Source organism: Pagrus pagrus (genome assembly GCF_965226575.1).
Source record: "Pagrus pagrus genome assembly, chromosome: 15".
NCBI lineage: Eukaryota > Metazoa > Chordata > Actinopteri > Spariformes > Sparidae > Pagrus > Pagrus pagrus.
The window spans coordinates 16,441,382-16,466,789 of NC_140199.1; the positions used below are offsets into that span (position 1 = coordinate 16,441,382).

Consider the following 25,408-nt stretch of genomic DNA (forward strand, 5'->3'; position numbering starts at 1 on the left):
TAACGTCCTTCTGCAATGTCAGGCAGAAAAGCACAACATTTTAAAGAAGTTTTATTTATAAATGCCAAGTGTTGGTGGTCCATAAATCCATTGTAAAACTTTCAGAGCACAATTCCACATACTGTTACGTAAAGTCTTTGCAGTTTCAGCATTCCTTGTTTCTCTGTACAGGTAAGACAAGTTGTGATTTAAAAAGGCACATTTTCAGAGACAATTAAAGGGTTGGTTTCAGCTAATTAAAGGTTTGGTTCCAGCATATTTTCTCAACTACCCCTGGTGGAATCTAGCCATACGGGTAGCTACACTGAAACACCTAAAAAGCAAACTATCTTTCCTCATGCTTGTTTCACAAGCCTTGTAAACACAATAGAAATCATTTGGCTGGTGTGGGTAAATTGGTTGTATTGACCCTTTAGGGTAACTAGGCGCAACTTGAAAATCAGACCAACATCCCCTCTGGATAATGTTCAAAAGAAAAAAAAAAAAATCTGACATGCTATCTGGTGTACAATGATTTACACATTAATATTTTAAAAACATCATGTTTAAGCTGCAATTCTGTTTCAATCAAGGCCTGTTCAACATTTCCAAGTTTGATTTAGATAACAAAGAATATATATTATTTACACCAGAACAATAACAATCCTGCGTGGATATGAATTCATATACCCACTTGTTTCACACATGTAATATAAACATCTTTGTTTAACATGATTGTGAAATACTACAACATAAACTACAGTATCTTACAGTTTTACAACCCACTTTAGATTATCTTATCTATTACAGCTTAACATCACATTTTGTCTTAAAACCAGCTAACATTAATGTAATGGCTGTCAGTGCTGTATTAAAGGCAAGGACAGACCTCATCGTAGAAACAACCTGCTGCACACATTGCACTTTACCCATGCAGTCAGTAAAAATATATTTGCTCACACACGTATAGTCTCAGTCCTTGTAGTTTTCACACAGTAAAAACCCCTTTGTTGGTCGTGGCACATTGGATTTGTACATCAGGGTTTGTATTCATTTGTATTACAAGTACTTTTACCCTTTAAAATTCAGTGCCACTGATACACGCATCCCTTTTTCTTCGCATAATGTGCCTTTTTGGAGCGAGGCCACGGTGAAATCAAATTTCTCTTGAATGTCTTTGGTGAGAAAATATCTTGGTCATCATTTCAGCTGTCTATCTGCTTCTCCTTACACATACTGTATGCACTGTTCATCCTCTCCTCTTTCTTTGGATCCCATTTAAGGTGCCATCTGTGAAAGTGACAGAAACAAAATGATTTAGTACAGGGGAAAGAAAAGTACTTTTAAACAGGTAATAGTAACAATGGTGTTAATGCATTCATACCTCAAATCGACTGTAAACTTTCCTCTCCTTCCTCATGCTCTGAATCCTCTCGAGCAGCTTGTCGCGCTCCTGATTTGACTTGACTGGTTGCCCTCTGTTTAATGACCTCATCCCTCTTTCTTTCTCCCTTTTGGCGTTTTTGTCCGCTTCGTCTTCCTTCTCATCATCAGTGACAGGAGACTCTTTGGTCGCTTCGGTCCTGCTTTGGCTATTAGCAGATATTTGCTCTAGGAGCAGCTTTGTGTCGTCTCTGAGGTTGCTGCTCGAGAGCACGTTGGCTGTTGATGACTGGTAGCGAGACTGGCTTGATTTTGGCTGCTTGGACTGCGGTGACTGAGGCACGGCTTCATCTGATGTGATCTCTGGCATCTCAGAGCAGTTATTTTGCTTTACTTGGTCGTTTGTTTTCTCACTGCAGTCTGACTCCTGTGTAGTAGCTTTATCAACCTTATTAGTGGTCTCAGTATCATGAGTTTTGTTCTCAACAGGGTCAGGCTTTTCAGGCTCTTGGCTTACTTCTTTCTCACTGTCCTTACCATTTCCAGCAGGTACAGGGGACTCTAAGGAGTGAGTTTCAGAAGTCACAGATTCAGGTGTTTTACATGGCAATTTAGACTCTGTTGGGACTTCTGAGGTGGGCTGAGCTGGACTAGAAGTTGGAGTTTTGTTGGAGTCTGTTGTAACCTGCTCTGGAAGAGAGTTAGTATGCGAGGGGCTATGCAATGCAGACAATGTTTTTTCAGCCTCAGGGGACGAAACAGATCCAACAGACTCAGTTTTAGGAGTAGAACATGACACTGTTTCAGCAGGACAGGGGGCGACAGGTCCAGTCAGGTTAGGTCTGGAGGGAGGGGTCACTTGTATTGGTGCATCTTGAGGAGACACAGTCTTTTCTGACTGGGATGCTTTCAGAGTTAAATCTGAATGGACAGGAGAGCTTGTCTCTGCTGGAGTCTGCTCAGGTGGGGGGTCTGCTGGGGAGGGAGTAGGTTTAATGCTCTCATTTTGATCAGATCTGGATTTACTTTCCACATCAGCTACATTAGGTAAACATGACTCAGGGGGTGTGCTATCAGCTTTGGCATCCTTTGATGCTCCAAGAACAGCAGATTCATCTCCAACAACTTGTGGAACAGAGCTGTTTTCAGATTCAGGAACATCTTTTTGGGAACGAGATTCTTTAGATTCTGTCTCTGCAGTGGACTGTAATGAGGATACCTTTGGCTCTGGACTAACAGCACATGTGTCCGGGGAAATATCAGATTCCACATGTGCAGAGTCAACTGCTGAAGGTTTCTCGGTTGACGTCAGACTGGAAACAGAATCTAGATGAGCTTGGGTGGACTCAGATTCTGTTTGGCTGATAGAAGAAGCGGTAGATTTTTGTGACGATTCCTCAACTGATTGGGCAAAGGGGCTGGCAGTTTTCTGTGCATTTGGGGACAATATGCTGGAAGTTGGGGTTGAGTTTGAGTCTTCTAGGGTAACATTAGAAGATATTGTTTCTGCTGGAGTGGTCAGAGGTCTTGGACTGATCTGTGAACCACCAGTGTTCTGCTCAGAAAGCAGAGGCGGAGACGAGATGCTGGTTTTTAACGAAACAGATTCTTGATTTGGGGCTTTAGAATTCACTGCAGCAGAAGATGGTGGTACCTCCACTGAACTGGAAGTGAGTGAATGTGACTCTTTTGAGGTAGTATCAAGGCTTGGTGGGTTTTTACTTTTATTGATACCTTGAGCAAGAGAAGGAACATTAGCAGGAGTAGCATTTGTTGGTGTAGGTGGATCACTTGGGCTACTCTTTCCTACAGCAAGATTTGACAGCTTTGGTTCTGGAGGCACTTCTGGTTGTGAAGAAACAGGCACAGTTGATGCTGGTTGGCTGTCCTCAAGCTCTGTCTTCTTTGAAACAGTTGAAACTCTGGTTTGTTCTCCTTTACAGCTTTGGGTGGTGTTGGGATCATTCTTGACCTGGCTGTCAGCCTCGTTAGTCTTATCACTGGCATCTAAAGATGGATTGACTAACTTGCATGCTTCTGTGGATACTGTTTTCCCTGCATCATCTGCAGAGGCATTTCTTTCTGGTAAACCCGCAGATGTTGTGGTATCAGCCATCTTTTCTGCAGTTTCTTGTGGTACAGGTTCAGTTGGTGGTTTCACTGGAAGTTTCTCTTTGCTCTTTTCAGCCTCTGTAGCCTTAGCAGCTCTGCGTTTTGCTGCCAGCTCTTTGAAAAACATTAGCCTTGTATCAGGATCACTCATGTCTACATACAATGGATTGGCTAGCAAAGGTTTGGGTTGCTGGATTGGTTGATCTGTTTTGGGCAGTTCAGCCTCAGAAGGCTTGGATTGTGGCACTGGTGGTGAAGGATTTGCTTGCTCTTCATCTGGTGGTGATGACTCTTGTACCTTCCGTTTTGCTGACAGATCCTTAGAATTTTCATCCTTTGATGAGTCTTTATCATCTGCTTTAGTGTTCCCATCATCTGGCGAGTCTGTGGTAGAGTTATCAAAAGTGGATGACTTCATGTAACGGCTCCATTCAAAAGGTCCTCTTGCAGCAGACCTCCTTTGTCCCAATGCCTGAGAAACAAAAGGTTGTTTTGCCTGTTCAGCCTCATTTTTGTCACTTTCCTCATCCTGCTGATCTTGGGTAGTATTCTGCTGCTCCAGAGAGCTGAATATCAGAGAGGATCTTAACCTCGAGCTCCTCTGTACAGCTGGATTGTATTTCCTACGGAATGATTCCTCCCTATGAAGAGAAGGCTTTGGTTCCTTTTGCTCGGCCTCCTCTGTCTTTTCACCTTCAGTTGTGGATGAGGATTCTGAAGGTGTCGGGGTTGTTTTGGTGTCTGCTGCCGCTGCTGTAGGTTCATCAGGCAATTTCTTTGGCTTCTCTCGTCCAGAGGTTATGGCATAACTTGGCATCTGACTTGCCCTGGGTATTGCAGGGACCTTAAACTCTCTGACATTAGGGATTTTAGGGACTGTAAACTCTATGCCTGGCATTGTTTGCTGTATGGGGTTAGAGGGCTCCTCAAAGGCATCTGGTGCGTTAGATGGTTCAAATGGCAGGCCTTCATCTTCTGGATTTTCATATGCACTGAGATATGAGCTAATCCTCCAGTCTCTAAGCCCCCGTTTCACCAGAGGATCCTTGCGGTTAGTGTTAGGTTCCAGGTAAAACTGCTTCTGCTCAGATAGATTTGAAGGTGTGGGAGACGTTTGACAGGCGTATGGCTGGCCTAAACTCGATCTTTTTGGGTGAGATGAACTAAAAGGTACATCCGCTCCAGGTGGTAATTTCTCTGAGCCCTGGTCAAAGTCTACATTTCTGGTGGTTGACAAATAGTTAAGCACAGGGTCAAATTCAGGCAGTTCCATCTCTTGTGGTAAACCAGGGTCAGAATACTGATCTGCTAAATGATAGTCTTGGTTCCAGAACTTGTCATAGGCACTGTGATCTGGTTCATTTCCTGGTCTAGGTCCTGGTCCTGGATAAGGCAGCTGCCCCCTTTGGAACAGCCTTCCCTGGTTCTCCACCTCTGGCATTCCTTGTTGCTGCAGGAATGGATGAGCGTATTTACCAGGAACACCTTCAGCGTAACTGTGACGTTTGAGGGCAGGATTCTCCATCATCCTGGAAGGGCCCTGATCAAAAAACGGATCCATGCGTGTTTGCTGGGATGGAAACCTGCTGTACATATCTGCAGGGCTTTGCATTGGTTCTTTTCTTTTAAGTGGCTTCATCCTCCAATCCATATCCATACGTTCATCATAGGAATGTCTCGCCCAGTCCTCCAGATGAGCCGGGTCCGGTATCCGTGGCTCTCTGTACAGTGAAGTTCTTTCACTTGGGTATGGCCTCTTTTGTAAGAGGCTGTAGTCTTCCATTGGAGCATGCACGTTTTCAATCACCAGCGGTTTGGACTGAGCAAACAGAATACGAAACTCTTCATCAAAGGTGGATACAAGCTGTCCAAGGAAAAGGTGTGCCATACAGCGGTGGAGCTTCTCAAAAGACCACATAAAGCTGGAAGAAGACATGACAATACGTATTATTATTATTATTATCAATGCTTTTTAGTCCTGACATTCATGAGCAAACAGATACAAACAAAATACATTCACATAAACTAGGGGTGTCACAATTTTGATACTGAAGGGAAAAGCAATCGAAATGAACTTTCACTTCAAAGACGACAGAGCTAGCCTACCAGTAACTGCAGCTGTATTTCCAGGCACTTATCCGCTGGATCAACTGACTGGCACCAGAGGTTACTCTGACAGTCTCTGAGATGTTTGATTTATTTATTTATTTTTTTCTTTTTCAGAGAACCTTTATTGATTTGTTTGGGAAAAAGGGGTTTACTCTGGACAGATTTGAGAAACTTAACTTGCGGTACATTTGTTTAACTCTGGAATCTTTATTTTTGATGAATACTATCTGAACTTGCCTAACCTCTAAAAAGCCCCCGGGATAAAGTCAAGTTGTTGTTGTAAAATACTCCCTTCTTTTGAAAGAAGAATTTAATCAAATGTAAATGACAGTTGTAACGGCATAAATCCAATACTCTGTTCATCTTTACAAATCAAGTGCATAACTATGGCATAGCTCCCGGTGTAAAAACAATCATAATTTAATTGAATGGTGACCTTAAATTGAAAAGTCAAACTGAATCAGGGATTTAGAGAATCATGACACCACCTATAAAAACATGCTGTACATGAATCACTCAACCCCTTGTGTGATATGTATAATGGTATGGCGTTTTCAGTTTTAAATAGGTTCACCTGTAGTTTCCACTCAGCACAGCCCTGCAGTCTGTCAACAAGAAGCGATCCATCATCTGACCTTGGAAGGATTTCCCTGACCGGCAGTGATACATGATGCCAGACACTGTTCTCACACGTAAAAACTGCAAGATACACAGCAAATAACCCGAAAATGAAAATGAAGCTAAAGTAGCACATATGGTGTTTTAACTGACTGCAATCCAAGCTAGGTGGCAGCATTGCGTTAGCACTAACACTTTCAAATAAGGAGATAGAAAATGGCTGCATTTCAAGTTCCCTTTTACAGTAATATGCAGCAACTGTGATTTCTTTCAGTGGGAAAATACTGTTAAGTCAGGACATAAGACACATTAATTAACATCAAATGTGCCAGATTCGTTCATATGGCTTAATATCCTCTGAGCAGGCATATAAAAACAAACATGACAGACTGAACTGAACTGAACATTATAAAGGACGACATAGAATAATGTTATAGGCGTAAAAGAGGCGTAAAAGAGGCATAAAGCAGTAAAAGCAAACATGTAACATTCAGCATAAAAAGCAAATGACAAACATGATAACACAGTCACACACACTGAAACATCATGGGAAGCCTAAAAGCTTGATAATGTTGCTTATGATTTGTAACATGTAAGATTCACAATGCCGGACAAAGAGAAACTTTTTATTAAATATCTTGTTTACTGTTGTTTGTTCAATAACGTTCTAATAACAGTAACTAATACATGTCTCACAAAAGTTCTCTCAAGTTAAGGGGAAGTGCATGCCAGCCACGTGATGTACGGAAAGAAAAGGCTGTTTTATTTATTTATTTGTATGACGGAGTCACCCGTAGCAACAGCTGTGGTGTGCCCACTGTACTAGGTTCTGTCAATAGGGACGGGGCAGATGTCAAAGGATAAGTCTATCCTATATGTTTGTTATTGTCTAACTAATAATGAAAAAAGACAAAAACCAACCATATGTTAGTCTGTCTCTCAGCACTTTGTGGCTCTCAGCCCAAAGCCCATTTGTTTCTACTGGAGATGTAAATGTATAAAATGAGTCACAAATATATAGCTGGGGACATGTGAGGTATTTACAGCAGGGCAGCAACAAGTGTTTATTTTCATTATTGATTAATCTGTCGATTATTTTCATGATAACGCAGTGAAAGTCTTTTAGTTTACTGTCATTAATGACAAAGAAAAGCAGAAAATCCTCACATTTAAGAAGCTGGAGCCTGCAAACCTTTTACAATTTGCTTGAAAAAGGCACATGTCATGTTGTTCTGCTTCTTTAGTAAAACTGCATGAGATGAATATTAAAGTAGTTGGTTAAATGTTACTGCATTCAAGTTTCTTCATTTGTTTTTTTAATTATTAAAACATATTTACTACCTCATCTACTACTAGTAGTAGTAGTTTCAGGTTCTTGATTGAATTGAAAGTTATTACAGTACCATGCCAAAATGTAACATTTTAACAGGAATATCAACTCACCTGAATGCATTGTAGATTGACTCTGCAGTTGGACACCATGCTGACGAAGTGATGTGCATTTTGTTCGTCTAGAAGGACGTAGACGGCAACATTCCTCATGGCAGCGTTGAGAATATCATGAAAAATGTCAACGTCAGTAAACATGTCCATCGCTATAGCAATCACCTGCGGAGATAAAAGACACAACACCACCAATGTCAAAACAACGCTGTCAGGAGAATGACACATCAAAGACATATTTGGCACAAAGTCGTCCCACATACGGAAAGCGAAAGAAATACCTGCTGAGCATTCTTGATAAGTCGTCGGGCCTGCTCCTTGATACTCGGCATGTTAGGCTCAGGGGGGTTGACCAGAGTGGTCACCTCTGTGGGCCCAATCAAGTGATGCAGTTGAGGCCAGCCGAGGTCCAAACCTGGGGCGTCCAGGTCAGAGTGAATCGGCCAGTAAGTGTCTGAGGAGCCATCTCCGCCACTGTCCAGAAAGCGTTGTTCAGTTTGGTTGCTCTGCTGAGGGTCCTGAACCAAGTCTTGAATATACTGAATCTCAGATGAGGACAGGAAGTCCACCACATCTGCTTTTTGGAGAAACTGATAGTATCCATCCAAGTCCTCCTCAACCAGTGCGTCAATAGCCAGGCGATACTCTTCCCGATAGTGGGGAGGGAGGTAGTTGGGGTCCAGGGGGTTATCCCCAGCAGAGGAACACTGAGAGCGACGTGCCATACTGTAGTCTAAAGAGAGGACGAGGGCAAAAGGAAACATGAAGAATTGAATGTATATAGTATGAATCATTTTCACACTACGCATCTGTTTTAGTGTCTCAAAGAAGCACAACAAGAATACCAGCTAGATAGCCATGAACATCAACTCAGCTACAGTTGAATCACTTAATCGAAAAATGTATCTGAAACAATTTTGATGATCAGTTAACTGTTCAAAATTAATTTTCAAGTAAAAATAGCCAAAATTAATTGATTCCAGGTTTGCAAATGTGAATTCTATGCCTAATATAGGGTTACAATGGTATGAGAGTTTCACGGTACAAAAACCATCCCAGAAACTATCACGGTTTCACAGTATTACTCAATTGTTATTAATATCTGTTACAATGACCCTTAAAGGAATGAAAATAGAAGGGTTTTTGGTAATAACAAATGTTATGTCCATAGGACTAATTTAAGGAGATAGATACGTGATTAAAAACAAACAAAATGAGATACTGCAGTTGCTGTTTTATATATTTGAAGTGTTATGTCAGCTCATTGACTGTTTCATTCTGACTGGAAACATCACAAACTGGCACGGGACAGGATTAATATTAATTAATATTGTTGATTAATACATCTGTATAACTTTTGGTTTTGTTTCTGTGTGTGTGTGTGTGTGTGTGTGTGTGTGTGTGTGTAGCTCAGGGAATTAACAACAGAAATTAAATGCATCTTGAATTGAATGTGGTGTTGAATGCATTTGCCATATTGTGCTATATAAAAAAATGACCTTATCAATATGATAACATTTTTTCCTACCATGTCACCTTGTTCACAGCTTATGTGACCCTAAAAACCTTGACTCAAAGGGTTCAACTCCTCCTGCTTGGATCTTCAGCTCCCATACAAGAGCTGCAGCCCTCACCACAGCTATGATACTGTCCTAGCACAGCACTATGAATGAGGGGAGATGAAAGCTAACCACAGGATAGATGGGTTATGGGTGTGGCTTCTCCCTCTGGCCAAAAAACCAAAGTCTCCATTTGCAAGTTCATGTGAAACCTCACATAAGAGAAAACATCTCAGCCCAACACAAAACACCAACAAAACAACACAGACGAGACACAGGAGCGACCTTAAGGAATAAATAACCCATTAAGTCACCGTTAAGTGCTGAAAGTCCAACCCAGACTTCATCCACAAACTTATATTTCCACTGAGACCGAGTTAAAAACTTCACTGTAGTGCGACTGACTGTGTGCTAGCCATATGTTCAACTTTATACAGTCAAAACATATAAAACCGTACGTGGTTTGGTAAACTGAACTCACCCCGCTGAAGTTCACTCGTCAAGCTTCCCGTCGGTTAAACTTTAATCCGGTCATCTCGCCTCGCTCACCGTGTTTTTCTCCACAGCTGTGTCCTGCTCCTAGTCCAGGTGGGACTTGTCGAGGGTTTTCTGTTACATCGCTTTTCCCCCGTAACCCAGCTAAACCAGTTCATTGTCATGCTTGAGGCATGTTGGCGAGAATGTCAGACACGGAGCACACCGAGAGGAAAAAAGTGCTGTCGACTTCACTCCGCCCCGCCTCGGCTCGGCTCGGCTCGGCTCCAGCTCCTCTGTTGGCTCACTTCTGCTCCTGACAGCTCTCTCTCTGTGTCTGTGTGTCCACGCTTGTCCTCACACAGCTGAACTGTGCACACATGTTATCTGCCCACTGACTGCTGCTATCAGATACTGCATGACCATACTGCTGAGTGGCTTTTGGCAACTTACCTGTGTAATGACTGCAAAAAAAAAAAAATATTGAACGTGGAGTTACTGTCTAATAAACTGACCCAAAGGATGCCACATTCTGATAAGGGCTTTATAAGCTGTAACTAGGCTGAAAGGGGCAAAAAGTAAAATAAATATTTAGTTGAAAATGCGCAAAAACTATCAACAGAAAGCGACAAAACAACAGTTTTTATATTATGATCTAATATGTTGTTGTTATCTACAGAGATGTCTACAGAAGTTAGCATGCTAACCAGCTAGCCTATCAGGGTCCAAACATCCTACCAGTAAACATCAACACTCCCCTGATCTCCGCGACCCCAGTCCGGACCGCCAGCTACACAGCTAACTGAGCTAACTGGCTAACAGCAGCTACATTTAGTGGCCAATTCTTACATATTGCACCTTTAGGTAATAAAGAATTTACCGCTGCCGAAATAATAATTTGCAAATGTGATCATAATCATCGTGAAAGATAACACATGTCCGTGTTTACTGCAGTTCTGCATGTGGTTTGTCCACGTGGTGTTACTGTAGCTGTAGACATAAAAGGCTCATTCTAAGGTAATGAAAACAATAACTTTTGTTAGTTTCAGGTGATTATACCCTCTTGATAACATAATGATGAATACTGTATTTAATTTCTTCCAGTTGATCCCCCGAAATTCTTCACACTGGATCTTTAATAGAGCCACTACAACAGGTTGTACCCACCTTGCCCCAAAGGCTCCAGATAACTATCTGGCAATTACTCTGCGGTAGTTTAATTAATTGCACACACCAAAAAAACACAAAAGAATAATATAAACAAAAAAAATAAGGTGACTATTATAGGCCTTTATAATTTCAGTTTATATACTGCTCACATGCTAAAACTAATCACTAACTTCTGCACATACAAAAAATCCTGGTGTTTCCTGACCCATGGTTAATTTTTGTCCAGGTGCCCTCTAGGAAATGAATCCAGTCCAGCTTAAAAGACGACTTACAGAGCACTATTTTGAAAAAAGGGTGGTGCTCTAATTATAGCTGTTACATATAAATTACATATAAATCACAATTACATTTGCTGGACCGAGTTGAATAGCAGTAGATAATTGAATTCTTAAAGGCTATTATAGGATTTATCTGCAACACTCCAGATGAACGAAGCGAAAGACAGACATGTTACCTCTTGATCTGTATGAATCTCTAGAATTTTGCTTATTTAATATAACACACAAATTACAAGTATAAACGGTGTCCAGGTAACAGGACAGCACTTTAGTGGCCACTTGTTTGACTGGATGGTAACAAAGAAAACCTCTTAATTTATTAACCTCAAACCTCATAATGTGATAAAGATATCAGCAGACAATGGAGGCACGGGGTGATGATGATTATTATAAAGACTACCCTGCCATCCTTTGATGAGGGCGCAGTCTAATAACACAAACACAAGTGAGTGGAGCGGCAGCAGGCAGCCAGGACAAAAGCCTCAAAGCCTGCGCTGAAAGCTTCCTCTGATTACATGGTCCCATCACGCATTGTTTTGTTGCTTTTCATGGTTCATTAACGATCTCTCTGGCACCATTTACAATAATGGCCACGGACTGAAATGATATTACCTCACCAGACAGGCTGTGATGTAGCTTTTCTCTGTGGTTTAGTGAGAGTGCTCATGTGGAAACCTGGCTTAAAGTTGGCTGAAGGTCATCTGTATTTCCAAGATAGGACCTTGTGGAACATGTTTTGTTAAACCCTGAAAGGAGAGGGAGAGAGAGTGAGCGAGACTGACTCCCTTTAAAGGCTGTTCCCCAGTAAAACCTAAAATAGCCTCGTCAGGATGAAATCTGTCGTAATTGAAGTAGAGGAAGTGATGCAACATGCTGCTCAAGTGAAGACTTGAAGACAATCCCTCATTGTTCCCTTCAGTCACCACCCAAGGCACACAGTAGAGGAATTGGAATAGAAACATCAAAATGAACATGTAAAGATAGTCGTTAAACTACATACCAAATGGCAGTGCTCACCGCTGCGCTCTTTTGTCCCCTGTAGCTCTCAGAAAAACACACATCTGCTGTCCTGCCCCTTGGTTTTGTGACTGACAGCTTTGATTACGAAAGATGAACTTGGTCAAACACTGACTCAGAGCTGGAGCACTCCCCTCCATACCTCCAGGAATGTATGAATCAAACACACCAAGTGTAACTGATATGATTTATGTGATAACACCATATCCCTCAGAATGAACCGCTATTGTGAAAGTTGGACAAAGATGCAGTATCTCTTGTGGTAGAAACTCAATAAACAACAGAGTAGATAAGATTATACTTACAACCATGACCACAGGGAGGTTTACTCAAAGTATTTTGAAATACAGTTCATAATTTATGTGCCTGTTGGGCCTAATTGTACTCACCTGGGGTCAGAGTTAAGACACTGTAGTGCAAAGAAAATACATTTTATCAAACTGAGGGCTGTGCTTCCAGCATCCCACATGCACTGTGATAAAGATCATGATCCTGCAGAATAACTGTCAACATCTTTCACACCAGATGTGACAGATGCCAACCTGAAAGGCTTCAGACTCATATGTAAACTTCTCACACTAGAAGGTATAATATTATAGATTCACATTTTCAGAAAGAAGTTTATTGCCATTTGTTTTGGTCTCGAAGGTGCGTGTGCCATACAATAAACAATAAATAGACAACATTTTCAAAGCAGGAGAGGAAACACAAGAATACCGGTATGACTGCAGAGCAATAGCTGACCACAAAATGCTTTGGTGATGAATCCGAAGCATAACTTCAATTGTAAGGTGGGGCAGGACCAGTGTTGACAAGTTTTTTTTAATTCGGGCACACGTGTCTTAACAGGAAGACAGCAAAAAAAGATGTTTTTCAGCCAAGTTAGTGGTATGACTCTAGGGATAGAAATGTCTGACAATTATTGGATAGATTTCCATCAAAATGTGACATTCCTGGTCCTCAGAGGATGGATTTTACTGTGATGGCACACTGCCTATTCCTCAAGCACCACTATGAGGATGACATTTATAGATTTAGGTGAAATGTCCCCCTCAGGATGAATCCCAAAAAGACAACACCCACCCAGCCTGTTCACAGACTGTTCGCCCTGCTGCCATCTAGCAAAAGATGTAGAAGTATCCACTGCCATGCCACCAGACTACTAAACCCCTTGTATTTAAAAAATGACATAAATTTACCTTGTAATGTAAAAGTACACACATTCTTTCCTCAAGCAGAAGTACAGATACTTTGGAAATGGACTCAAAGTATAAAAGTAAAAAGTATCCCTCTGAAAGACATTTCTAACGGCCATTTCTGTGCAAAGCTGACTGAACCTCACATCATATTAATAAAATTCAAAGACTATTAAACTTACAGGTAGAGTTAGATTTGTCCAAGCTATTTGTAAATGCACAACAAAGGTAGTTGATTGGTGAGTCTCATTTCCCGGATGTTGGTAAAGCGTCCCGAGTACAGCAAAGTGAGAAAATAAGAAAATCCAGGCAGAGGGCCTTTTCTCCTCATTTGAGGTCTCCCACTCTGTCTGTTTTTGTCTGTTTTACGCTGTTTCGTCTCGCAACGACTGCCGCGTATAATTGCACTGACAGGCTGAAATCAGTTTAGTGACGTATGTTGGGAAGGTGGCGTGCAATGACGCAAAATAAAAACAATCCATGATTCGGCTCCAATGCTTTAAAGCTAAAGTAACAAGCCTGTTTTGAAAACATAAGGAGTAGAAAATACAGATATTTGTATTAAATGTAGGGAGGAAAAGTAAAACGTGTTGAGAAAAATAAATACTCAAGTAAAGTACAGAAACCTGAATAAATCTACTCAAGTCCCACCTCTGATTTCATTATACACTAATGAAAACATAATTTAATCCTAAATTCTACACACTGGACCTTCAAAGTTCTGCGGTACACCCCCTTTTTTTGCGCAAGTAGGAAAGTCTGTGTTCATCTTTTGTTTATAGCATGTCTCAAGGCTTTTGAGCGCTGATAAGAAGAGAGCAGGAGGAGGAAGAGGATGGGAAAACAAGGGGAAAGGGAAGAGCTGCTGCAGCTGCAGAATCCATTTCTGGATGCATCACTTGATAGAGCGAACAGGAAGTCTTAGCAGTTCTCAAGGAGGTGAGATTGTACTCGCCTACATGGATGATGAAGGCAGAATGTGAGGATGATGAATTAGCACAAGTCACTACCCTGACCCATTATAGGTACAGTAATAAAGTGCATAGTTTATCAGTGATTCAGTTGAGATGATAAAATTCTTGGACATGATTTAAAAAGTAGAGGAGAACTCATCTAATTTGATTTTATATCAGTAGTGACTATATAACAAACCAGCCTTATCATTGGAGGAAAGACAGCTCCTCTATATTTGTCACTTGGAGAGGCCGTGGCAAATTCCACAGATGGTTGCATTGTCACAGCATTTTGTGTCTCTTAGAGATACTGTATACCTTTTAGCCGCCATGTCGTGGGGTTTGATGGCAGTGATCACTCCGCAGCTGTACCACAGGAGGCTGGGGCCGGGGGGTGTCCTGCCAAAGATCAACACCTCACTGGTGGAGAAAGGAGCAGATATAAACACACAGGTGAGATAAAACCGCAGCAGTGGAAACAGGAGGCTGTTGACGGTGTGGAATGTATTGAGACAAGGCAGCATGGAGCTGAGGAATGGTTTCAAGTTTAAGGACAGGTAACTCTGTTTTAAGACGTGTTTGTAAGTCACACAGCTGAGGCTGTATCTTGTTACTCACAGTGGATGGACTACACAGCAGCAGGTGTGCGTTTGTGTGTGATTTGACTGTCATTTTGCGTGTTGACAGTGCTTGTGTATTCAGTGCACTCTGCTTTGTACCAACGTCTGTTGTGAAAAATGACACTCTATTTTAAGAATCCTCTGCAAACATGCTTGTTTTCTGTTCAGTGTCCGTGCATGTTTTATATGTGTGTGCAGGCGTGTGTGTGGCTGTCATTGCGTGTGGCAGGCCACGGCAGGCGTGGCAGTGGCTGCTCTTTGAAACATTTGTGATCAGAGTTGCAGTACAAAAGGAGACAGAAAAATGCTCCGAGAAGAATAGGAGCTAAAGAAAAATGAGGCCCTGTGTGACCCGTGAGACATGCAACCAGTTTTGACTCCACCCAAACTCCTGGTCGGGTGAAGCATTCCATAAGACGTTGTTTACAGTTTCATCCATTCACAGTGTAAATTTACACAGATTACAATGACACCATAATTGCTGCCTGACAGTAGAAAAGATGAAAAGCAGGGAGCAGCGACTGTACATTTTGCAATGTTTTTTCAGTCCATCAGGTTTTTTCACTTGTCTGATTGCTTTCCAGTTCTATTGTATTGTGTCCGGTGGCACATCCTGCAGTTACAGCACATACTGGAATGTCCTGCATTGAGTCAGGGACACGCGTCTCAGGATAGACATCATATCCCTCCCCAATACATCGGATGCAAAGACAACACAATGGCCGGCGTTTCCCATCGGCCTAAAGGGAGAGGTGGAGAACGTGATCGATGCCAGAGTGCTATAGCACACATCTGGATTTAATGAAAGCATAGTTATATAGGAAAATGTGCTTGACATCATCGTGATGTCACTCCTGACTTTTTGGGCGAGCTGTGGTGCAGCAGGGGCGACAGAGCTGAATAAGCAGACCACTGAATGCACAAAGTAGGACATGGAGTTAGCACATTTCTTCCTCTTGTGTGTCAGTTCCAAGGTGACTTCCTTTCAAACTTCCAGTGACCTTTCAGGTTGTGCTGTTTGCTTTTGTCTGCGTGTGGTTATCCAGTTCGTGGCACTGAAGTCGTGTTGGCACAGGCTCAAAGAGCAGCAAACAACAAGCTGCTGAACTACTAAACCATGCCAAGATAGCTCTCAGGGCTGCCTGTTAGAGACGTCTAACTTGTATAAAATGCAGTATAGGTTACGCAGAAACAGCCAATTTTATAGCTGGGATTTCTCTGTTCAGCTGCTTTGCTGGAATGTTGCAAGATTTCCAAGGTCCAGTAGGATAATAAATCAGAAGTATGATGTTACTGCACAAATGTCAGAGCTTTTTAAGTTGAAATAAAATGCTATATTGTTTGACTGCAGGCTCCAACACCTCTCTGCTGCAGAGAACTACATAATCTACAGGTACAGAGCCTGAAAAAGTGACAGTAGCTTTCCAAAGATTAGAGAACATTATGACAGCACCTTTATTTGTTTTACCTTCACAATACATGTCTCTACAAATCGATCTCTCTGTGCAATGTCTAACAACAGTGCAATGTCTGACTGTGGAATCAAATCAAAACACAAATATCAAATTGAAAATGTTGTTTTAAATATAGACCGATCAAAACTCTGCCCAGATTTAGTTTTCACCATCTGTCCACAGCTTATTTGTTTTGTTCATGCAGGTATTTACAATTGTGTGTTCCTCAGGCGACTCATAAGTTCAGGTTGGACTGCATTGAGGAGCCTTCTTATGACATCCAAACAGCTCCACTCCCCGGACGGCCTACTCACAGCATTTTATTCTGTTGAGGTCATACTGCCTGAGGCCAAAGTTTAGCAGCCTAGCAACACAATTTTGGCACCTACTGTAACAATCACAGATCATATCATGAGCACAACCACCATAAGATATCTCTGGGAACCTTTCTGTTTTGGCAGATTTTGGACCAACACAGTTCTGCTGACAGAAAATCCCCCAAAGACATGTGGCTCTCTGAGGAATGCAGGCAGACACTTGTGGTCTGGCCAACTATGTGCCGATTGAAGACTATAGTGAATCCTGAACATGTTAATGTGCTGAGAAAGACAATGTGGAAAAACTGCGTCACCATAAAACTAATAATATTTATTTTTTCGTGTCAAAAGATCTAATTAAAAAAAACAAAAAACAATTGCTCAGGGAAGATAGTAAACAATGTAGATTTGTCTTAATGGGTTACAGTTTCTGGAAGAAATTATGTTGTGCGTATAGATAATTAAAAGACCTGGAATGTTATACATTAAATTCTTCAATAGCTCACTTTCAAAAGAGACAGTAAAACATTGATAAAGACTAGACAGTTTCGTAACATGTGGTAGACATAGTTGTCAGGACAAGTATTGATCTGTAATTGATTATGACCTTTGACCTTTTTGCAGAACAAGCAGAAGATTCCTTCCCCAGCTGGACATTGACTCTGTCTTCTTACATTATGGCCCTAGAGGCTGCCTTAAAGTGGTAAGCTACATTCCAGAGATGGACATGCCAGAGACTAACACACAATTCACTTAAATTCAGTTCAAATCAAAGGGGCTTTAATGGTATTGAAAACAGATGTTTACATTTTCGAAGCAGTGTGAAATAAAAACAACAGCTAATATAGAGGTAGGCTCTATACAGTATATAGGTGGAGATAAGTTAAAAACGTTTTTGAATAAAATAGAAATGTAGGTTGTTGTTAAAAAACAAATACAAACAAGGGGAAACTAAATAAACACTGCAGTTTTTTTAAATGTATGTAAATGTGTACGCTTATCAGTGTTTCAGTTTATTACCAGTCAAAGAGATCAAAGAGAAAAGAAGCTTCAGTGATAAAATTGTGTCTTATATATAGATATAGATATAGATATACTGTATTATGTAAACCGAATTTTATTTTATTTTATTTCATTGCCTTTTTGCGAAGGGTTCGCTATAATGTGGTAACAAAATACTGTAAACACATCATTATTAAGCCATTGTTTTGAGGCGCTCTGCATATTTCGAAGCTACAAATGATCCAATATATTTACCAGCGAAGAAGACTGTCAGCGAATGACGTCCTCCTCCTGACCGACGCAGGCCCCGCCCCCACGTTTTCTCCCCGCGCAGTTTCATCGAAGATTGTGTATCGTGGAGAAGATGACTCACTTGATTGCAAGAAAAGAGAAGCTGAAACTACGCTGTGTTATTAACAGCCCCGCGGTCAAAATGATAAACTTCGAGTGATTGTAGTTTGTGTGTGGGGAGGTGAAGCAGTGGATCTTATCAGTAACGCCCATCCAGCGATTATTAGGAATGTTAAGCCACTCTCGCTGTTATCTGACATTTTGAGGGAGAGTGAGACCTCCTCATTTCTTTTTATCTGTCTCTGGTCCCATGCATGCTTAGTCTCTCCATGTTGTGATGCTACATTTGACCCTTAATATATACCTTACTTGCGATATACATGCATATTAATAGCTAAAGCTCGCAGTTTAACTAGTGTGAAACAAAGTCAGCAGCCCTGCCGACATGGCAGGAGTTATCCGGAGGCTCGACGAGACTGTTGTCAACCGCATTGCTGCAGGAGAAGTTATCCAGCGTCCTGCCAACGGCGTCAAGGAGCTGATTGAAAACTGGTAACTGACGAGCTACATGATAAAGTTATTTTTTATAAAACGTCAGCTAATGTTAGTTATGTGATAAGTGACTTTAAAAACTAGCAGTGGGAGCAATAAAGGTGACATTTTATAGTGGGAGCCATCATTGTTTACGTTACGTTTGTGGCAAAGCTGCTTAGCAACACCTGTCATTGGAACAGTCCTGTGATACTGAGTATTGACTGGATAATTCCACCTTTAATGTAATATGGCTGTATAATAACTCTTATTTGTTGCAGTTTGGATGCAAAGTCCACCAACATACAGGTGACGGTGAAAGACGGCGGACTGAAGCTCATTCAGATTCAGGACAATGGCACTGGCATCAGGGTGAGTGACAGGGGAGAAGATCCGCCCCTTTAACAGTGTCTTCTCCAAACTTAAGCTCATGCCATGCCATGAAATCATAATCATAAATGTTAACCAAAAAGTTAAGACATAACTGACACTACCCCTGGGAAAGATGTTGTCTGTGCCCTGCCTGGTATCCAGTCTCAAAAAGTGCGGTCCTCTCTAGATTTATGGTTTTTGTGTTGGTTTTCTTCTGACCAGTGTAGGTTGGACTCTGTAAGGGACTGTGTCACTGCGAGGCTCTGACCGAAACCAATAACCAATATCTGCAACCACACATTTGCAGTAAAAATGAAAATCTTAGTGTCAAAATATAGAAGAATAAGTTATGCAGTCTACTCAAGTACTGTACTTATGTACCATTTTTGGGTACTTCACTTGAGTATTCCATTTAGGCCGATAATTGGTCTTTCCCTAGTCACTTCCACTGTCTTTAAATTCCTTCATTTTTTCTGACCAAGCTGTCTTTTTATTTCTGAGACAGAAGGAAGATATGGAAATTGTTTGTGAGAGGTTTACCACCAGCAAACTCCAGACCTTTGAAGACCTCTCAGCTATTGCAACCTATGGATTCAGAGGAGAGGTGAGCAGCGCTGCCAACTCTGAACTCTGGATTAATATCAAAAGTTGACATGCCCTTTGTTGCTCATCACATTTGTTTGTCCGTGTTCTTGTTCTCAGGCCCTTGCGAGTGTCAGCCATGTTGCACACGTGACCATCACAACTAAGACAGCCGATGCCAAGTGTGCCTACAGGTGTGCTAACATTTTCATCTGCTCTCTTGCCTCCATGATTGATAGGAAGTAATCACGATAGCAGAACTGCTGTGATGCATTGATTCTCTTATTCTGTTACTGTGCAGAGCAAGCTACAGCGATGGCAAACTTAAAGGTCCTCCCAAACCGTGTGCTGGCAACCAGGGAACACAGATTCTTGTGAGTCCTTGGAGCACATCAACTTTCACAGAATGGAGTTTATGGATGCACAGAAACCTTTAATAGTTTTCTGTCCCTGTGTGCAGGTGGAGGACCTCTTCTATAATGTGTCCACCAGGAGGAAAGCTTTGAAGAGCCCCAGTGATGAGTACTCCAGGATTGTAGAGGTGGTCAGCAGGTCTGTCATCTTGGCTTCACTGCTTGTGTCTCATGATTTCTGCTCTTTTGATGATCATCATGTGTTCGGATAACATCTCATCTGTACTTATATGTTAAAATCTTATTTTGAAGGTACGCCATACACAATTCAGGAAAAAGTTTTTCTGTCAAAAAGGTGAGATATGGTTTATTTTTTTAAGTTTCTTGAGGGAGAAAGTTGACCACAATACCAGTCAGAAAAATGCATTACTACATTTCTATATACGCTTCTCTTGTGTGTGTTTGCACTGAGAAAACACTCAGATACGGCTACAAAGCAAATCATTTTTCACTGTTGTTTATGGTCTGTTTTTGCAGCAAGGAGAGACTGTGGCAGATGTGAGGACTCTGCCCAACGCATCTGTAGTGGATAACATTCGAGGAGTCTTTGGCAATGCAGTCAGCAGGTATTAATCAAACAAGAAAGAAAAACATTAATGCTTTGATGTTCTCTGCAGTTATGTGGCCTGTTATCACCTTAGCGCTGACTGCATGACTGACCGTGGTATTTTCCCAGGGAGCTGATCGAAGTCAGCTGCGAGGATCAGAAGCTCGCTTATAAGATGAAAGGCTACATCTCTAATGCAAATTACTCAGTCAAGAAATGCATCCTGATCCTCTTCATCAACCGTGCGTATCCCAGAAATGTTACTGGTAATGTAGCTCGATGCTGAAGATGATTTAATCTTATTTGCGCTATGCTGAGTGGAGATTGTGTTCTGTGATGTTTTAGATCGTCTGGTGGAGTCAAGTGCTTTGAAGAAAGCAATCGAAACTGTTTATGCTGCATACCTTCCCAAGAACACACACCCTTTTCTCTACCTCAGGTAACTTAACGTGCAATTTGTCTGTTTTCTACTCATTCTATTCAGGTTAAATCAATTTGATTCTCACTGGTGCTCTCTAATCACCACAGCTTAGAGATCGCCCCGCACAATGTTGACGTCAATGTCCATCCCACAAAACACGAGGTACATTTCTTGCATGAAGACAGCGTCATCGAGAGCATTCAGAAGCACATCGAGAGCAAACTCCTCGGTTCCAACTCGTCACGCACATATTTCACTCAGGTATGATGTGACTGGATCACTATGTGGTTAATAATCTGATCTCTAATTTAAAGCTATGATGAGGAACTTTTGGCAGCCCGTGTGGAGGGCATTAAAGAAAGTAAACTTTGTTTACGTGCCGTATCACTAGACTACAGAGCAGCTTCTTCTCTCAGGCTGTGTGACTCCTCAGTTCATCCTCAGCACTCCGCCATGAAAATGGTATTATTGTTATGATTTATCTGAGCCGGACAAGTCATAATCTGACCCTGTGACAGGCTTTAAATAGCCAGTCTTCCTGCTTTGTTTATGAAGGTCATATAGAGGCATGAGTAATTTCATTATTAGGCAGGTAATAAGAGCCAGTATGTTCTCTCTATAAAGAGCAGATACTGCAGGTGTGCCCCAGTAAAGATGACTTGGGACTTGCTTGAGACTCATCCCAAATAACTTGCATGAATAGTTCACCCTAAAATGAAAATTCAGTCATTATCTTCTTAGCCCATGCCAATGGATTGTCAGGTAAAGTATCGAAGTCCACAAAACATTTCTGGCACATTTCAAAGGCAAAACAGAGTTACAGAATTCTCCTAAACAACTGAAGTAGATGGGGACTTATTTTAAAACGTACAAAAGCAACCAAAAACAAAACCCATAAAATGGCTCCATACAGCTTGTCTGGCATAATCCAAGTCTCTGGAAGCCCCGAGATCTCAAATTGGTTTGAAAAGATGTTATTTACACCCTCCACCCACGGCCGAGCTCCTGCACCCATATCAGACGGGGTGCATGCTAATGCTTTTAGCTTAGCAACTACAGTGAAGATTTCGGCTTGAGAAAAGGTTTAAGTAACTTCTATTTCAAATCAATTTCAGATCTTAGGGCTTCAGGATACTTGGATTATGCAGGACTTGTTGTTTGGAGCCATTTTATGTATTTTGGGGTTGTTTTTTAAGTTTTAAAACAAGTCCCCATCAACTTCTGCTGTTTAGGAGAATGCTGCAACAGTTTTACTGTGAAGCTCCAAAAATGTTTTGTGGTCTATGAAACTCCACCAAACTTTCCATCAGCATGGGGGTGAGTAGAAAATGACTGAATTTGTATTTTTTGGTGAGCAGTTACTTTAAATCTCTGTAGGCACTAAAATATTTTTTGCCTTTTAAAGTACAACTTCAGGTGTGTATGCTGACACACAGACTGTGTTTTCTCAGACGCTGCTGCCAGGGCTGTCAGTCTCAGGTGGTGGTGAGGTCAAGTCCTCCAGCGCCGCAGCAGAGTCCAGTGAGCGAGTCTACGCACATCAAATGGTGAGGACTGACTGTCGGGCACAGAAGCTGGACGCCTTCCTCCAGCCAAAAGAGAAGCCGCCTCCTGATCCTGAACCTTCTGGTCCCAGCAGCAAGGACACTGTGACCAAAACCGCCCTGCCCGACAGTATGGAGATGGATGACATGAATGATGCAGACATGCTGGAGGCCCTGGCTGAGCAGGAAGCAGAGGTGCCAAAAGGCGATGAAGACGATGCTAATGGCGTTCAAAGGTGACTTTCCTTCACAAATGAATCATGCCAGTACAACACTGGATGAGTGAGTCAGTCAATAGCATCATGATTTATCCAGGCACAGTTTTTGCAAGTCAGATCAGGATCGGTCTTGAATGAAGTGTCAGCAGATCTGAACATTTGCCCACAGCAGATGAGTTGCGAAAGATAGAAGGAAGATGAAGCAAACATGTATCATCACATGAATGACATCATCCTCCGCTGGGCCATCAGAAACAATTGTTACCTTGATTTTACCAAGAACTGAATTTGCTTGTTATAGTAGCTTGATTACTTGGAAAACGGATCTGCTTTTTGTATTTTTAATTTTCATGAAAGGTGCTCACACACACAGAATTATCACTCCTCACATGGTTCAGCCTCACTGCTCTGTATCTGGTTTTCTTAGTTTTTCTAGTGTTTTTGGTTAATCCAGTGTACACTTCCTGTCTTGCACTAAACAGCAGAGAGACAAAGCTAGGGACTAGCAGGTGAACAAAAGCAGCCCACAACCCTGATATTATTCTCTGAGTAGCTGGTAGAACAGCAGCTAAAGAGAGAGTGAATGTGGTTACATTCATCAGATGGCCAGAAACATGGCTGCAAATAAATGCTAATGTTGCTCTGCTTTATTTGAAAAGATCATATGGCAAGGTTATGGTTATGACATTGTGGATTTTCTCTGCCCCCATGTGGCTGAAAATGTAACCTCAAATTCAGTTTGATGTGTTGCACAGCTTCATCATCTGGTTATGTAGCCTACCGCTGTATTTTATGATCTCTGTCAGATGAGCATGACAGCTTATATATTTACTTGTCATTAAACTAACAACGTGCCATAATGCTACATATGTAATATCAAAGTGAAATGTCATTAAGGAATGCAGTAAGATAAAGTTCGATCCTCGGCATCCTCGCTCATAGCTCCTCCCACAAGCCCTCTCTCTTCTTGAGATGCCTTTTAGGAACTAAAACATCCGTCAAGATGGCCTGCAAGGAGCCAGTGCGTCTGGGTGATTCAATTGTCACGCAGAGTGTAGTGTAAATGAGATGTATGACAGTTGTGTGTTTGTGTGCCAGGAAGCGACCCAGGAAAGAGCAGCAGCAGCAGCAGCAGGAGGAAGGAGACGAGGACCTGACGGCTGCGGCCACACCCAAGAGACGTGTCATAAAGCTGAACAGCATCAAAGAGCTGAGAGCTGAGATCACTGAGAGTACACACAAAGGTTAACAAAACATGTAGCATGTGCAGTTTTCCCAAGAAATGCCACTCTGTTTTTCTCCCACACCTCTGAATTTCCCACTGATTTGACTTTGACTCCAGGCCACAACTCGCCTCCATAACTACTTTTTCATGCATCCACGACTTGTTGAAACAGTTTTCCTCTATTGAGCGTGCAGATGTTTTCTCCAGGTCTTCAAGAAATGCTGCAGAACCACTCATTTGTGGGCTGCGTCAACCCCCAGTGGACTCTGATCCAACATCATACCAAACTGTACCTGCTCAACAGCACAAACCTCAGGTCAGCGGCACAGCAAACACACACTGTTGAGTCCAGCTGTTCAACCTGCTGCTTTATGTCTCATTTTTCGCTCTGTTTGTGTCACAGCCAGGAGCTTTTCTACCAAATACTGATCTACGACTTTGGGAACTTTGGTGTCCTGAGACTATCGGTAAGTAAAGTGGAGGTTGTGTGTTTAGAGTATGCTTTACATGTTATGATTTTCATGGCTGATCTTGTGAATTCAGACACCGGCTCCACTTTATGACCTGGCCATGTTGGCTCTGGAGTCTGAGGGGAGCGGCTGGACAGAAGAGGATGGTCCGAAAGAAGGCCTGGCTCAGTACATAGTGGACTTCCTGAAAAAGAAAGCGGAGATGCTGGAGGACTACTTCTCCATGGAGATCGACCAGGTCAGTCTGAACAGGGTGGTGGATGTGATTGAAAGATAACTTTTTCTACCAATGGCTCTCATCATGATTTAGCAAAACACGAGTATGGTATTACCCCTGCTAAAAAACCTTGTGTTTCATAGGATGGAAATCTAACAGGGCTGCCGTTGCTGCTTGACAATTACACCCCTGTCATGGAGGGTCTCCCCTTGTTAATCCTGCGACTGGCCACTGAGGTAAAAGTCTTGTCAGTCTCTCATATATGATGAGATTCTGGAAGCACAAACTGCATCTAACAGCTTCTGCTTGCTGGTGCTGTGCAGGTGAACTGGGACGATGAAAAGGAGTGCTTCAGAGACTTCAGCAGGGAGTGCAGCATGTTCTACTCCATCAGGAAGCAGTACATCCTGGAGGCCGAGCCGGGGGAGGAGCAGGTACGAAAGAACACCAGGGCATTTTTGCATTTTAGCTTCCTTTGCTTTACAACAAAGAACTGAACTGACAAGTGTGACGTGCGTTTCAGGATGCCGAGGCAAACTCTTGGCGTTGGAAAGTTGAGCACATCATCTTCAAAGCGTTCCGAACGCTCTTCAGTCCTCCGAAGAGCTTCAGCGAGGACGGCACTGTGCTGCAGATCGCCAACTTACCTGATCTTTATAAAGTGTTTGAGAGGTGCTAAATCTGACTGAAAACCACACATGCTGCTCTTTTATACTTGATGTAACTTTTTTGTTGTAAATAAATACTTTGTATGAAACAAAACTTCAGATGTTTGTCTTTATGAGTGAAAAACTATTTTCCATTATGTAAAAAACTGTCACAGGAAATCCTTGTCCCGAATAGTCTATTTTAACGTGCCAAGCCTTCACATGGTTTTCTAAAAGTAAGACTTG

The 25,408-nt window shown here is 41.9% G+C and overlaps 2 protein-coding genes across 5 annotated transcripts; one reads left to right on the forward strand and one right to left on the reverse strand.

The window, feature by feature from the left end:
- Positions 1–34: 34 nt before the first annotated feature.
- fam83ha (family with sequence similarity 83 member Ha) lies at positions 35–18,155 on the reverse strand. Of its 4 annotated transcripts, XM_084376395.1 has the most exons (7): positions 17,940–18,155; positions 14,610–14,711; positions 7,926–8,377; positions 7,645–7,809; positions 6,158–6,282; positions 1,364–5,396; positions 35–1,269 (listed from the first exon to the last, which is right to left on the reverse strand). In XM_084376395.1, the coding sequence occupies exons 3-7, from the start codon at positions 8,367–8,369 to the stop codon at positions 1,258–1,260; spliced, it is 4,779 nt and encodes a 1,592-aa protein (XP_084232521.1). In that variant the 5' UTR covers positions 8,370–8,377; positions 14,610–14,711; positions 17,940–18,155; the 3' UTR covers positions 35–1,257. The 4 variants fall into 4 exon arrangements, with proteins under 4 accessions (XP_084232521.1, XP_084232523.1, XP_084232520.1 ...); XM_084376397.1 differs by lacking the exons at positions 14,610–14,711; positions 17,940–18,155 and adding an exon at positions 11,743–11,762; XM_084376394.1 differs by lacking the exons at positions 14,610–14,711; positions 17,940–18,155 and adding an exon at positions 9,685–10,110.
- A 136-nt stretch (positions 18,156–18,291) lies between these two features.
- On the forward strand, positions 18,292–25,277 carry mlh1 (mutL homolog 1, colon cancer, nonpolyposis type 2 (E. coli)). The gene is made up of 19 exons (XM_084376399.1): positions 18,292–18,527; positions 18,788–18,878; positions 19,384–19,482; positions 19,581–19,654; positions 19,762–19,834; positions 19,921–20,012; positions 20,126–20,168; positions 20,351–20,439; positions 20,550–20,662; positions 20,766–20,859; positions 20,949–21,102; positions 22,293–22,621; positions 23,702–23,847; positions 24,036–24,144; positions 24,232–24,295; positions 24,372–24,536; positions 24,659–24,751; positions 24,839–24,949; positions 25,039–25,277. Exons 1-19 carry the CDS (start codon positions 18,421–18,423, stop codon positions 25,192–25,194), a joined length of 2,202 nt encoding a protein of 733 aa, XP_084232525.1. The 5' UTR covers positions 18,292–18,420; the 3' UTR covers positions 25,195–25,277.
- The last annotated feature ends 131 nt before the right edge of the window (positions 25,278–25,408 follow it).